This window comes from Apis florea, unplaced genomic scaffold (genome assembly GCF_048593485.1).
Source record: "Apis florea isolate Af1SG1 unplaced genomic scaffold, ASM4859348v1 contig_3170_pilon, whole genome shotgun sequence".
Lineage (NCBI taxonomy): Eukaryota > Metazoa > Arthropoda > Insecta > Hymenoptera > Apidae > Apis > Apis florea.
Genome location: NW_028256714.1, coordinates 6456076 through 6471899, shown reverse-complemented (window position 1 = coordinate 6471899; position 15824 = coordinate 6456076). Strand labels below are relative to the sequence as shown.

The following is a 15824-nucleotide window of genomic DNA, read 5'->3' as shown; positions in this document are numbered from 1 at the left end:
TCTGTTTCTATCGTAGAAAAATGTATTTCCGCGTTAAAGAGTAGGAATATTCTTTCCGTTTTTTAATCTGGAGAGTAACGAGTATTCGTTAAAAAGCTATATTCTCGAACCGGGATTCGGGTTATAATGAATATCCGGATAGTATAGAGAATAGGAATATTATTTTTTTTTTTTTTTAGAAAGGTTTTATTAAAGGAGCTATAAATAAAAGAATCGAATGAATAATTTTGAAAAATTTTTAAGAAGATTTTTTTAATTACGGAACTATGTTGAAAATGAATACAATTACAATGTTTAATCATGCAAATAAATTCCGAGATACGCTTTTGAATCGATGAATAATAAATAGTGGGCATTGATTTGATGCTCAGAAAAAGTAAAAACAATAATGTTTATTCGTTGAATCCTTCGATACATTGATCAACATGATCCCTGAAAATGTATCCAATTTGTAATTCATAAGAAATCAATACGAAACTAACCACGTTCTTCTAATTTCCTTTGGGAGCCAAGGCAAACTTTGTTGTTGTGCTTCGATAAACTTCACTTTGCATGCGAGTATTCGATGCAATAAACGATATTGAGTGTACCAAACAAATTTATGTCTTATTCATTAGTTTCGATTGATAATCAATATCGATGAAAGTCAATGCGATATATAATAGGATCGACAATTGTCAGATGGAAATTTCGCGTTTGTAACAATGATTATATTCGTCTTATTATAATTGTCTGCCATCTTCAGCGATATTAGAGGATAAATTTTAGAAATTGTAGAATAAATCTGCCCATTTAACGAAAAATGCTCTTAAATTCGAAGATTTATCTTTTTCTAGTTTTAAAAAGAATTTCAAACTCAAAATTTTATTTCACATTGAAATTGATAAAGAGATAATTGAATAATCTTTTTTTTCACTCATTTTCTTCTGGAAAAATTGCTAAAAAATTAAATATTAATACAAAATATAAAATAAATATTTAATATTATATTATAAACTTCCGATAATAAATTATTATTTATTTATCTCTAATTTTGTATAATATAAAAATGCAATTTTCATTTTAAATAAATTACACTGTTTTACGAAGAAGACATATTTTTCCATATTTTTCAGAAAAAGTTTTATCTCGAAAATTTAACAATTTAATTACACCATGTTTCTTCTAAATTAATTTTTAAGAAATTAATCGGTCGCCTGATGACCAATATATTCAAATTTGTCTCAAAGATATCGAATTTCAAAACAAAACATTTCGACCGCAAAAATTAATTTGGACGTGAAATTCGAGCGGAGCGGAAAACACCCGGCCTTAATGAAACGCGATACATTTCCCAGGTGTATGGATCACGCTTGTAAAGAAAGCCTTTCTCGGCTCGTCATAAATACGTACTTCTTCCTATGAAATTTATCATAATTTTTACAAGGCACGCGAGACGTCGTGAAATTCACGGACGTCTTGGCACACTTTCCTAACGGGTGTTCCGTGTAAGAAACTAATCATGCCCGACATTATCGGCCCCCAAGTTGAAACGTACGCGTTCGAAACAGCGATACGTGGCGTTTTTGTGAAAGAGAAATGACGCATATCAAAGAGAGCAGAGGAGAAGTAGACGGCACGTGAAAGTGCGCCGCGTGACCGTTGTGAAAATCTCGGTCGATACATACGTCTCTGAACGGGTGATTTTACGGTGAAAGCGATACATTGAAATATATTCACCAATACCACACGCGATGGCGAAACGCTTTCGTTTCTCGCTTCGAATTTACCGGACGATCCAATGTTTCTTACCTGTCCTATATTTTGTTAAGACGTGGAAAAGTGGTTTTAGCTGAATTATTTTCGATGTGATGAAACGGAACAATTATTAATTTTAATTTTAATTATTAATTTTCTTCGATCGATACAATTCCATAATTTTTAATTATATTATTTTTTACTGAATTTATGCTGAAGTTGTTCTTACGAAATTTGACACTGTAGAGTGTTCTAATAACGCGTCGAGAATTGTGTTGGGTTTGCTAATGCTAAAAAAGATAAGTGTTCTCAGAATTAAGGTCTCGTTATTTGGTGAAAACAAGAAGCAATAAAGTTAAATGAGGTAGAAAGAATAGCGATATTTGACACCGATGGTCAAAAAAACATGGTGATGGCCTGTGTTTTATTGCGTGTCTACCATTTCGTAATCGAAACAGGATAATTATATTGATTTATTTGTGTTTATAAAATTGAATGATACTATAAATAAATAATATATAATCAGATTCAGAATTTTTACAAATTCATGTTTTTCTCTTCTAGTTTTATATTATTTTTTTTTTTTATAATTAAATATTATAAACAAATTTAATTGCAAAAATTTTGAACTCTTTTATAAAATAAAAGAGTTCTAATACGATTTTACTATTATGATATAATATCGACGATCTTTTTCAACTTAATATATTTAAATTATTAGAATCGCAAAGAAATTAATGCAAGTTACAAAGATATTCGCGTAATAAAATAACACGCGCATGTTATCTTACATATTTGAAAATAAATTTTATACGTTAATTAAATATCTAAGCATTTTAAAAAAACAACTAAAAAAGGATTTGCATCCTCCAAAAGGATTTAATCAGATTAAATATTGAAATATTTTTTTACAACAAACATGTACACGTGCACAAAAGATATTGAAAGTTTAAAAAAAAGAAAATAATAATCATTACTACACTATAAATAAACACGATAAATTAATAAGAAAATATATTCCATGTATAAAATAGTCAACACTTAAATGCAGTTGTCAAATGAAACGTGATGAATATCTTTACAAAAGCGCACGATCGCAGGCGATAATTCTCCATGCAATCTTAGAAACCGATTAGCGAACAATGATAATTTGAATATTGTAGTTAGTTGTTAATTCATCTCTATTATTGCGAGTATTAAAGCGTTTTACGATTAAGATCGTGAGATACGTCAAGAAACTTGACGACGGTATTCTTTTCACGAAATATGGCGTTTATGGTTATATAAGTTATGTAAATAATTATGGAATCTTTCATAGAATAGTGGTTTTAATAATTATGAAGGATCACGAAGAATTTCATAATCGATAATCGTCCTGATGAAATTCAATATTTTGTCCGTTTCTTAAGATTTTTTTAATCAGATTTTTATTACGTGTCTTTTTTTAAAATTAATAGTATTCAAAATTTCATTTAACAAATTTAATCTTGTTCGATGGAAAGTAAGGTTAAAGTTATTATTTAACGATTAAAATCTTTGATATTAAAAATCTTTCGTATTTAGCAATTTAAAAATTTTTCAATTATTCTTATGCACCATGTAAAAAATATTGGTATATCAATAATTGGTTAATAATAATTTTGAGAATCTAATATAAATTTTTCTTCACACTGAAATTTTACTGAATTCTATTTCTATTTATTATTTACTATTTCATTGAAATAACAAATCTTGAATTGTTTATCGAAGTGTGCATTTCTCAAGATTTATATGACCAAAATACAAATAATAATAATAATAATAATAATAATAATAAAGATTCTTAGAAACTATTCAAGTGATTTTAAAGAAAATACGAATTGATCGACTTCTGAATCTTCCACTTGAAAAAGCAAATATATCATTACCGCAAGGCAAAATGAGAAATAAATGTGTAAAAAAAGAAAAAAAAAATTGTACGTGTATTAACCAATCTCATATATGCTATTAAAATTCATACGAATCAGTCTGTCCATACGTGGAAGTTAAAAATCAAAAATCAAAAACCAGAGAATGATTTACACTCGAAAAAGCGAATAAGCATCGATATATTTTCGCAGTTATATAAAATATTTGATTTATCGTTCGTAAATATCTCGATTTTTTTTTACAAATAAAAATACTCCATGGCATTAACCGTCATTCACTATTCGAAGCGTTTAAATATTAGACGATTTCAGGAAAAATTGACCATCCATGGTCTCTTCACGGGTAATCCATTTCCCGATATAATACAACCCCCAATTCCTATATACATCAGGTGAACTACAGCTTGAAAACTGGTCGAGCCACTTCACAAATTTTTGCTTCGCATTTTATTTTTCAAAAAACGTTGACTTAACTTCCGAGCCAACGATTTATAGTATTCCAATAATTACAAAAATATTTCATCGGTTTTATTCCGTGTTGGAAAAAAAAAAAAAAATGGACTCGTTCGTTAGGAATAATTTTTTAACGCTTGACCATTAACCGAACACGCGGTCCGCTGTTTTTCAGGTCGAGAGAAAAAAGTGGGAGGAAGATGGGGGCAAAAAATGGGAGAAAAGACGAATAGGGGGAAACGGGGACCAATCCTGGGGAGGAAAGCTGGGCAAGTTAGTACATCGATTACGAGAAGTGTCGACCACATGCCTCGGTTCCGCGCCAAAAACAACACAGACCTTCTTCTACCTTTTGTACCGCCGAAAACAACCACCGTGGGATACGTTTCCGCACACTTTCTCAGATCTGTCTCCACGGGATCGGCCAAAAGCTTCTTCATCCTCTCTTTTTTTTTCTCTCTCTCTCTTTCTCTCCCCCTTTCTTCTTTCCCTTTTCTTTTCCTACTCTGTTTCGCTTGCTCCTTTCGAGGGACGATTATTACACACCGAAACGACTATAACTTTTCCTAGAAGGTATCCATTATCGTGATTGTTCGCGGGTTTACGGTCGACAGAGAACGCGACTGCTTCGCGAAGGGAGGGAGAGAGAGGGAGAGTGTCACGAGAAACTACTGTTTGCGAGTATCCGGGTACTTTGTCGATTTACGTGCTATTTAAGTGGTATTTGAACTTTATTGAAAGTGTGTTTAATTATTAAATTAAAACGACCAGAAGCAATTATTATCGTTTCTTCTCTAGAGAAGAGTTTTATTAGTGTTCGATCGTAGTATCGATCGATTTATTACTTTTGTTATATTATTAACACCTCTTTTTTAAATAAGAGATATATCCCCCCCCCCCCCGAGAAAAGATCGTATATTTAATGTTCTTCGTTAAAAAATTTACATTTCTTTTTTTTTAAATACGTTAAAACTCAAGAACGAATTTGCTCTCTTCCATTGTAAAATTTTCGATATATAAATAAAATACTTATATTAAGTCGTTTGAAATTTTTCTGACATCTAATCAGTAATCATAATTTTTCTAAAACTAATGAAACGGCCGTTTTTATATGTTACATTACGTAAGACTTTGCAACAATTCGTTGCGAAGCTATAGCACGTTCAACACGAATGTAGATAAAAATTATTTCATATGTTAAAAAACAAATGTGTTGTTATGCTGTTATTCCGTGTTATAATTTAATTGAATAAAAATCACCTCTTTATAAAATACGTACAAAAACTTCATACAACCGCATGTATTAGATAATTGACACTTGAAAAAACATAATTTAAAAAAGAAACAAAACTTTTTCCCTCGTTATTGCATTATTAATTAATTTTACAGACGTCGCGTTATTCACGATATAAGAGTAAATTCTTTTGTATGTTATATTTTAATTAAAATACATTTTGTCAAAAAAAAAAGAGAAAAAGACACGAATATATTCGAATACTTCTGAACAATGTATAAACGAGTATGTTGAATGGATTTCGATTTCCATCGCGTTAGAAAGCTCTGACCGAGTTGAGACACGTGTTACCGGGAGAAAGCCGGCCATTCGACAGGTATACACCAAAGAGGATCATTGAAAATGAAATAAAATTTTTGACCAGGCAAAAGGATCTATTTAAAATTTTGATTATCGATATTTTATTGATACATGATGATTTCTATCTCTTCTTTTTATTGAAAATTATTTTATTAAGACACGTAAAAATATTATTTATAATAAGTTGTGGTAAAAATAAATAGACTTTTAACATTTCTATTTATGCTATCTTAAAGATATTTTAAACGTGTCAAAAAAATGGAACATCGTTTATCCTTAATTTCTTTAAATCTAGTAAAGTTAAGTTGAAAAAAAAAAAAAAAGGGATTCTAATTATTTTCATCTGTTTCATCGATATTTCAACGATATTACTATTAACATATGGAATTATCGAGTATCAATGCTATCGATATTTATCGACAAGGAAATCAATAGTCACAACTCTAATTTACGCTACGCTAAGATTGTGTTTGCTTACCAATCGACAATTTTGAGATTCGTGTCGACGCATTGGAACGCTTTCCAAGCTTGGGGGAAACTGGTGCAAACAAAATGTGAACAACGAGCGGATTCCGATCTATTAAATATTTCGAATACGTTCGATGTTTCGATTGGTTTAATTGGAAGAAATAGTGAACAACGTATGAAACTCGTGATTCGGTTCGTCCATTCTGTCGTGAAAATAAAAGGTCGTGCCTATTGGACCGACGACAGGACAGGTTAAAATAAATACGATTGTTCCCAGCTCTACTGTCGGTCAAAACAATGCCATTAAAATACATGTACATCTCATAATACGTTGAAATTGCAAAACGAATCCCTTTCTAATCAATACGCTTGAATTTATTATTGATTACAACAAGTAACTTCGAATTGTTAATTGATATAATTATATGCATGTATATTTTCTCGATAATAAAATTGATATTGTAAATATACACGAAAATACAATTTCAGTATAAAAAAAAAAAAGGAAAATCTATTGAAATAAGAAATAAAGAATAAAGAATAAAAATCTATTCTTTCGTACAGAGTAAAAAATATAATTATTGACATTTTCATCTTTTTTTATAAATGTTGCAAATATAAAATATTTAACTAATTGTTACATTAATAATTTATTATTGTGTTAATAAATTATGTTATGAAAAATAATTTTACGGTATCAAAATAATTCTGACATTCTTATTTAATTAATAATTTGATGTTACAAATAAACGGTAAAATAAATCACAAAAATCACAAAAGTTCTAGTTTTAAAAAACCTTTTCTATCGAATAATTTATTCTCAACTCATGCGCGTCGTTATAATTGTATCGAATGTAATTCGTAATTTTTCCTTAATTCGGTTAGTTGATCAAGTATTACAAAGCAGTTTAGTGCAGACGTTGCATTTCAAAGCGACAGAAAATCGATGAACGCCAATCTAGTCGTGTTCTATTTTTGTCGTTTTAGATGCTCCTCTCTTTCCAACGATTCTCCTATTACTCTAACTACCCTCTTTCGAGGGAAAACTTCGTTTCCCCAGAGTATTAGCCAACTGATTGGCGAAGATTCTAAGTTCACGCCCAAACAGTAACAAACGTACTGTAACTAGACAAAATTAAAAGTAATCCTACTAGATAAAAAATATTCCCGTGTATGTGTGTACGCTTGCAATAAGATTCTAGTGATGAATTCTTGACAAGAAATAAATCTTAAAGGAAACTTAAAATCAATGGATTTATTTTAAATTTCTTTCAGTTCTGCTTACTTCAATGTCAAATTAATTATTTTCTTCACTTTCTATCGTTTCTATATAAAACTAAAGTATTCGTTATTCTCTTTAATGTTAAAAATATTTCTTCCTTGAACAAATACAAAAATAATAATTTATAAATTTTAATTTATATATTGGAATTATTATTCATATATATTATAATTAATGGCTCGAAAATTAATGGGTAAAAGAAGGTTGAACGAGAAAGTAACAAAATTTTCGATCAAGTGGAAAATATCGAAGAATGCACAAATACGAAAGTTTTCCCTTTGTATAATTTCTCCAACTTAAAATATACTTCGAGCAAGGCCGTAAATATTTCCAACAATGTCATTTACTCTCACCGCAATTTTGCAGTGTCATACTTTGCCGATCAATTTTTGCGATTTCTCGTACATTGTTTTGTACAGGATGTTAATATTACTAGAGATAAAAATTATTATTTCGAACTGTTAATACTAATTGTTCAACATACTATGCTCCTCCACTACAATATCATTAAGTATCTTCAAATAATTTTGCATTGAATGTAAATATTTCAAGTTGATTACTATTATTGACACTATTATATCCAATATAACGAAATTATAAATATTTTTACTTATTACCATGTACCATTCAAGAATCAAAATTACTTTTAATTTTGATTTAATATATAAAAGAATTATATACAAATTTATATGATGAGTTTTCCTATGTAAATGCTTATGTACAGATAATGCTACGTGGTCGAACGTGATTGGTCGAACCGAACCAAGGCCCCGCCCCTTTCTCGGTCAAAAGGGTATATAAACGAGGAATTTTTTCGAAAAATTATCAATCTTGAATTTCTATTCATAAGAGCAACATGGAATTCTTCAAGAGTTTCCTGCAAACTATTGGCATACTTGAGCCCACTAAAGTGGATTTCATTTTTGAATTGCCATTAGAAGTATCACAGATGATTCTTCGCAAATTGGATGCGGAGTCTTTACTGTGTGCTGCTCAAGTATCGCGAAAATGGCTGCAAGTCTGCAAATCCGACAAAATTTTAAAACAGACTGCAAGGCGCCATAAACGAGAAATAAGAAGGAAAATGAGGGAACAGATTTTGGGACGAGATTCACCATCAAGGATCGAATCGTTAAGAAGGATACGAGAGTTGAGGAAAGATATCAAGTATAACGTGGCAAGTACAAGATTCGAAACAGCAGCAGTCTTTGGTAATAGAGTTAGGATCCCACCACCGACAAATATAAAAGTAAGTAAAAGTAATTCTTCGAATAAAAAATCTCGTAAATGTATTAGAATATAAGATATTAGTTTAGATTAGATTAAGTATAATTATAATTTTTTGAAATATTTAAATAAAATTTTTAGTTAAGTTAATTTTTAGTAATTAAATATAATTCTGACGTCTTAGTGCTAAGAAAAATAAATAATTGTATTATAATAATGTATAATATGAATATGTTAATAAAATTTATAATTATTAATGACTTTATGTAATGCATAATGATACAATTTTTAATTTAATTAGGAATCTAAGAATTTAATCTAATTGTAAATCATCAGCCAGATCATCATATCAAAAGTGTATCTATTTTATATCAATTAAGTTATCTTTTGGATTTTGCATTTTTTTACTTTATTTATTTGTTTATATACTTTATTTATACACTATATGTGAATTGTATATACTGTAATGTATATTCATTTATATTTTGTGTATTTAGTAATTATATTATTCATATTATATTAACATTTTGTATAAAAAAGATTCTTGTGAAAAAATTTCACATTACAAAGATTATAGAGTAATTCATCACTTCATTCTATTTTTCAATCTCGAAATACATTTCTTGTATTTGTTGTTTCAATTTTCCAAAACAAATTGGAAATTGAAATGAAAATTGAATGTTATTTCGAATTGCTAATACTAACTGTTCAACATACTATGCTTCTTTATTATAATATCATTAAGTATCTTCAAATCATTTTTTATTAAATGAAAATATTTCAAGTTAATTATCTACTGTGACATTATTATATCCAATATTATCATGTACCATTCAAGAATCAAAATTATATTTAATTGATTTAATGTATATAACATATAAAAAAATTGTATACAAATTTATATGATGAGTTTTCCTATGTAAATGCTTATGTTCAGATAATGCTACGTGGTCGAACGTGATTGGTCGAACCGAACCGAGGCCCCGCCCCTTTCTCGGCCAAAAGGATATATAAACGAGGAATTTTTTCGAAAAATTATCAATCTTAAATTTGCATTCGAAAGAGCAACATGGAATTCTTCAAGAGTTTCCTACAAACTATTGGCATACTGGAGCCCACTAAAGTGGATCTCATTTTTGAATTGCCATTGGAAGTATCACAGATGATTCTTCGCAAATTGGATGCGGAATCTTTACTGTGTGCTGCTCAAGTATCGCGAAAATGGCTGCAAGTCTGCAAATCCGACAAAATTTTAAAACAGACTGCAAGGCGCCATAAACGACAAACCAGAAGAAAAATGAGGGAACAGATTTTGGGACGAGATTCACCATCAAGGATCGAATCGTTAAGAAGGATACGAGAGTTGAGGAAAGATATCAAGTATAATGTGGCAAGTACAAGATTAGAAACGGCAGTGGTGTTTGGTAATAGAGCTAGAAATATAAAACCACTGAGAAATATAAAAGTAAGTAATTCTTCGAATAAAAAATCTCGTAAAAGTATTAGAATATAAGATATTAGTTTAGATTAGATTAAGTATAATTATAATTTTTGGAAATATTTAAGTAAAATTTTTAGTTAAGTTAATTTTTAATAATTAAATATAATTCTGACGTCTTAGCGCTAAGAAAAATAAATAATTGTATTATAATAATGTATAATATGAATATTATAAAGTTTATAATTATTAATGACTTTATGCAATGCATAATAATACAGTTTTTAATTTAATTAGGAATCTAAGAATTTAATTTAATGTATCTATTTTATACCGATTAAGAATCTTTTATATTTTAAATTTATTTATTATACTCTATATTTATATCCTGTATATTTACTAATTATATTGTTCATATTAAATTCTTATTCAATTCTTTTCATACGTGTACTTGCATACTCATTTTTCACAATTGAAAAGTGACATTCAAATAAACTGTAACTGATTCTTAACATATATAAAATGCGAATATAAATTAAAATTATGTGAAAAACTTACAAAAAAATCGAAATAAAAAAAAATATTTCTTTATAGTGTACAAAGAGATAAATTATATCCATTAACGAAAAATGTCATACATACTGTACTAATTAAAATTAACGGTTAACTGTTAAAGTTAAAAAAAAAAAAAATAAAAAATAGAAATAAATATAGCAATTACAAAATAATAAAAATGAGCAGAAAAAATGAGAAATGTTTTCGAAAAAGCAGTAAGAGTAGAACATAGAAGAAATATTTATATTAATGAAATTTCAAACACAAAATTAAACATATATAATGCAATTTATACATATAACTATGTGCAACAGAAATGACTTTCAAACAGGATATTGAATAATTCATATATTATCAAAAAATAAATATTATGTTAATATTAGAAACGTATTTACAGACCAAACATCTTGATAACATGATTATCAACAATGGAATTTAGCAATACTAAATACAAAAATAGGCCAGGTATTTTTTATGTAAATATTTTTTTTCCCTTCTTCGTTTTGAATAATATCACGTGGTTTGATTACGAATAGCGAGTTGAACAGTATTCAGGACAGGTTCGAATAAGATTATTTGATCAAATAAAATAGCAGAATATTTTTAGAAATTCTAGCGTTACAAGTTCGATAAACCCTTTGTGTCAACGAACGGCAATCGTCTTCTGCATGTGTCAGAAGCTTGGTATTAGTCATCCGGCCTCTAAATTTTGCACTTTCTCATTCATGTATGTACACAGCCGGATGGATGATAATGACACGTACAAGAAATCAGAGGATGATGATTCTTTATGAAAAAATAAGAAGAAAAAAATATAGAATAAAATTTTTTCATTCAAAAGAAAAAAAAGTTTGGAAATTTTTTAAATTCAAATGAAATTGGATTCGATACAAATCAAATATAATGATCTATAGGATGTTATTCTATTCGTGAAAAAATAAAATAAAAATTTTACTGTTATAAGTCCTCCAAATTTTTTGAGAAAATCGAAATAGAATGTATACAGTCGAAAAATATAGACGATTATTCTATAATTCGCTTTTCTCGAAAATTAATTTTTAAACGAGATAAAATTAATCCTATTTTCACGTGCTCGAAAAATTTGCAAAATTCTAAAATTTTGATTTCCTCGAAAACGAAATCTTGGAAGAGAAAATTTTCTTTCGCATTTCTTTTTCTTATTTTTTCGTAAGAAATCATTCTGTGCCCGATTGCACATATTATTCAACCGAATCCTGCGTATTTTGGGTTTTTTTTTTACACGAAGCAAGATCAAGTTTTCGTAGATAAAGGACCTTGGAATTCCTGACAAAGGATTATTGAAAACGATGGATAATATTATGATTAGCGCTTTTATATGCACATATCAAAAGAAAAGTAGGTCATAGTGACATCAGCTCTTCGGGACAAAGGAAATTTGCATGATGCAGATCTATGACCTCACTCAACGATAAGAAAGAATTTATACATATCAATTTAATTATAGCAAAGAAATCAGAGCAGTTGTCTGTTTACATCTTGCAAATATCGCTTCACCATATTCTTAATAAATTAATAAATTCGAAATATTATAAAATATTATATAATCCAACTCGAAATTTTTCGAGAAAAAAAAAATCCGCACGTAAAATTGTTCAAGTTTCAACATAGCTTTAAAAGTGAGTCGAAAATTGGTTATCCATAAACTACTAGCGAGTGAGCAATATCTTAATGGATGCAACGACACGGAATCAGACTTTCTGTATAATATGGCTATCGAATAGAGGAGGATGGTAAAGACATTGTAAATTGTGAATAGAATAACGATACGCCATGGAATATAGACGTGTGTGTATACCAATTGACCTGTGTTTCAATACAGGTCTCGTTCCACTGAGGAATATATATATATGTACAATCGTACCGTTTAATCAATATCGACGAATTATCACAGATGGATTTGATTTCCCGGCGGTCCTTCGCTCTAGAATGCACGAAGACAATAACTCGTGACGAAAGTTTTATGAAAAATAAAAAAAAAGGGGGGGAGGGAAGAATTGAACGAACGTGAATAGGTGTAGCAAAAAATGTTTAAATATCAATCAAAAAGGCAATGATAATATTCATATAATATTTTATTTTATATAATTACTATATCGAGTAATCTGGAAAATTAACACAAAAATTGGTATGCAAAAATTTATGGTTGAAATTTATTTATTGAATTATAGATTAATTAAAGTTTACGTTAAACGAAAGAAAATTAAAATGAGATATCTTCGTATTTTGTCTCGCTTCATCTGATGCAAATTTAAATTTCTTATAATTTATTCGACAAATATTTTTATATTTAGTTTTTACTTCTAGATTCGATCATCACTTTTTATATTTTATTTATTTTTAATTTGAAATAAAATGATACAACTTGCTACGTTATAATTTAAAAACGAATGTTGATTACTGATGCTTTATAAGTTCAACGGCGATTGCGAAACGATTGTAGTTCGATCGAGATGACGATAATAAATGCAACTCAGTTACTGTTCACGTAAATTTTAAGAATCTAATATCTCCATTCCATTTTCAACGATTTGTTATCTAAAAATATTAATTAAAAATAATAGCTATAATCCCAAATTAAAGATATTCAAATATCTGTGATGCAAAAACAATTTCTGGAATATTTAGAAAATTTTCCTCGACGGAATATTTCTACGTAAAGTTTGGACTAAAATTACAAGATAATTCTCTGCTGCCAGTGGCAACTTAGAACAAACAGTAATTTAAACGCATCACCGCCTAAATACTTGGCGATAACCCTGTTTTCGTATACACTGATCCGTCAAGGTTGAAGAGGCTGAAGTCGAAACTACGCGACAACGAAGACATTTCATAATGTTTACAGATCATATGGAAACATTGGATTATCGCCATCGCGTTTGAACGATATTATATTTCACTGGCGAGAGAATTATCCTGTAATGTTATCTGACTCACTGGATATTCAAGTGTGAAGTAGTGGAATTTAAAATTAACTGTGGCACGAATACAGAATTTTGCCATATATAGAAAATCAATGAAAAAGGGATCAAAGGGAATACTTTCAATGGTGAAAACTATGTTAAGTAAACCATAATAAATAAGTAGTTGTGCCTGTAAATTATCTCTATAATAACAGATTTTCTGATGGTTTATTTTCAATGAAAAATTTCCAGTTTTAAAGAAATGAATTTTTAATTAAATTCTAACAATTTTTTATATCAATAATCTAAAAATAAAAGTTTAAAATAAAAGGTACATTTATGTATATAGTAAATTTATATTCCAAGAAAATAGTAATAATAACATTGTATGCGAACATATAATGGATACACGAATATCAAGGAAATATTTTAGGAGAAAAAAAGCTTTGAAGAACACAAAATAGAACAGTACAAAGTTATTCCGTTAATTCTTGGAACTTTTTAAGATACGCATATGTTTCTAGAAACGTTATATAGATATATAAAAAAAACAAAAACACGAATACTTTCTCCAACTCGTAAGAAATGTTTTCCTCTTTTGGTTCCCATACATTAGCGAAGAGATCGACAAGAGATCTTCAATGGTCAACATTTCTTTTTCTGTTTTTCTGGTCTGTTATTCTGGTATTATTTCAGTACTATTCGTATTACTAATCACATGTATGTAATATTTTGGATAATTTCTAATTTTTTTATAATAAATAATATTCGAAATGATAAAATTAAAAAACAACTATATATTAACATTTATGTATGATTATCTATATGTATATAATAGAATTTATCTGTTTATTATAGAAAAATATAAATTCATTATTATTTTAAAAGTTTAATAATCAAAGAAAAATAGAAATTATTTCAAACATAATAATGTATTTTGTATGTCATTTTATAAAAAAAAAAAAAGAATTAGAAACATGAAATTATGTCTTCTTTTATACAATTCTTATACAAAAAGTTTATGAATAATTTGAATGACATTATGTCAACTTCCTCTGCATAGTTCCAATATACACACGTATGATTATAAATAGATCTCTAGACAAAACGTTTTGTGTCAATAATAATCTATTTTAAAATAAGACAATTTAATTAATTAATTAATTGATGATTCAACATTTGACAAGTTACATATTTAACAATAAATATTCAATTTTTTCTGCATGTTTAAATAAGAAACGAGTATTGAATTAGCATGCAAAAAAAAAATAAAGGGTTTGGATTAGTTTTTATTAAATGTAAATATTTCGAGCTAGTAATCTACTATGAATATTATATCCAATATAACGAAATTATAAATATTTTTACTTATTACCATGTACCATTCAAGAATCAAAATTACTTTTAATTTTGATTTAATATATAAAAGAATTATATACAAATTTATACGATGAGTTTTCCTATGTAAATGCTTATGTACAGATAATGCTACGTGGTCGAACGTGATTGGTCGAACCGAACCGAGGCCCCGCCCCTTTCTCGGTCAAAAGGGTATATAAACGAGGAATTTTTTCGAAAAATTATCAATCTTGAATTTGCGTTCATAAGAGCAACATGGAATTCTTCAAGAGTTTCCTACAAACTATTGGCATACTTGAGCCCACTAAAGTGGATCTCATTTTTGAATTGCCATTGGAAGTATCACAGATGATTCTTCGCAAATTGGATGCGGAATCTTTACTGTGTGCTGCTCAAGTATCGCGAAAATGGCTGCAAGTCTGCAAATCCGACAAAATTTTAAAACAGACTGCAAGGCGCCATAAACGAGAAATAAGAAGGAAAATGAGGGAACAGATTTTGGGACGAGATTCACCATCAAGGATCGAATCGTTAAGAAGGATACGAGAGTTGAGGAAAGATATCAAGTATAACGTGGCAAGTACAAGATTAGAAACGGCAGTGGTCTTTGGTAATAGATCTAGGATCCCACCACCGAGAAATATAAAAGTAAGTAAAAGTAATTCTTCGAATAAAAAATCTCGTAAATGTATTAGAATATAAGATATTAGTTTAGATTAGATTAAGTATAATTATAATTTTTGGAAATATTTAAATAAAATTTTTAGTTTAGTTAATTTTTAGTAATTAAATATAATTCTGACGTCTTAGCGCTAAGAAAAATAAATAATTGTATTATAATAATGTATAATATGAATATCAT

The 15824-nt window shown here is 28.5% G+C and overlaps 4 protein-coding genes across 6 annotated transcripts in view; 3 read left to right on the top strand and 1 right to left on the bottom strand.

Moving 5' to 3' along the window:
* LOC105735200 (CCR4-NOT transcription complex subunit 6-like) overlaps positions 1-15824 on the bottom strand; it is a 303102-nt gene that overhangs the window by 231441 nt on the left and 55837 nt on the right. The window lies entirely within an intron of this gene.
* On the top strand, positions 8298-8744 carry LOC105735199 (uncharacterized). The gene has a single exon (XM_031915990.2). It carries the CDS (start codon positions 8298-8300, stop codon positions 8742-8744), a length of 447 nt encoding a protein of 148 aa, XP_031771850.2.
* On the top strand, positions 9738-10181 carry LOC116414251 (uncharacterized). Its single transcript, XM_031915991.2, has one exon. The coding sequence runs from the start codon at positions 9738-9740 to the stop codon at positions 10179-10181; it is 444 nt and encodes a 147-aa protein (XP_031771851.2).
* Positions 15218-15664, top strand: LOC116414250 (uncharacterized). The gene has a single exon (XM_031915989.2). It carries the CDS (start codon positions 15218-15220, stop codon positions 15662-15664), a length of 447 nt encoding a protein of 148 aa, XP_031771849.2.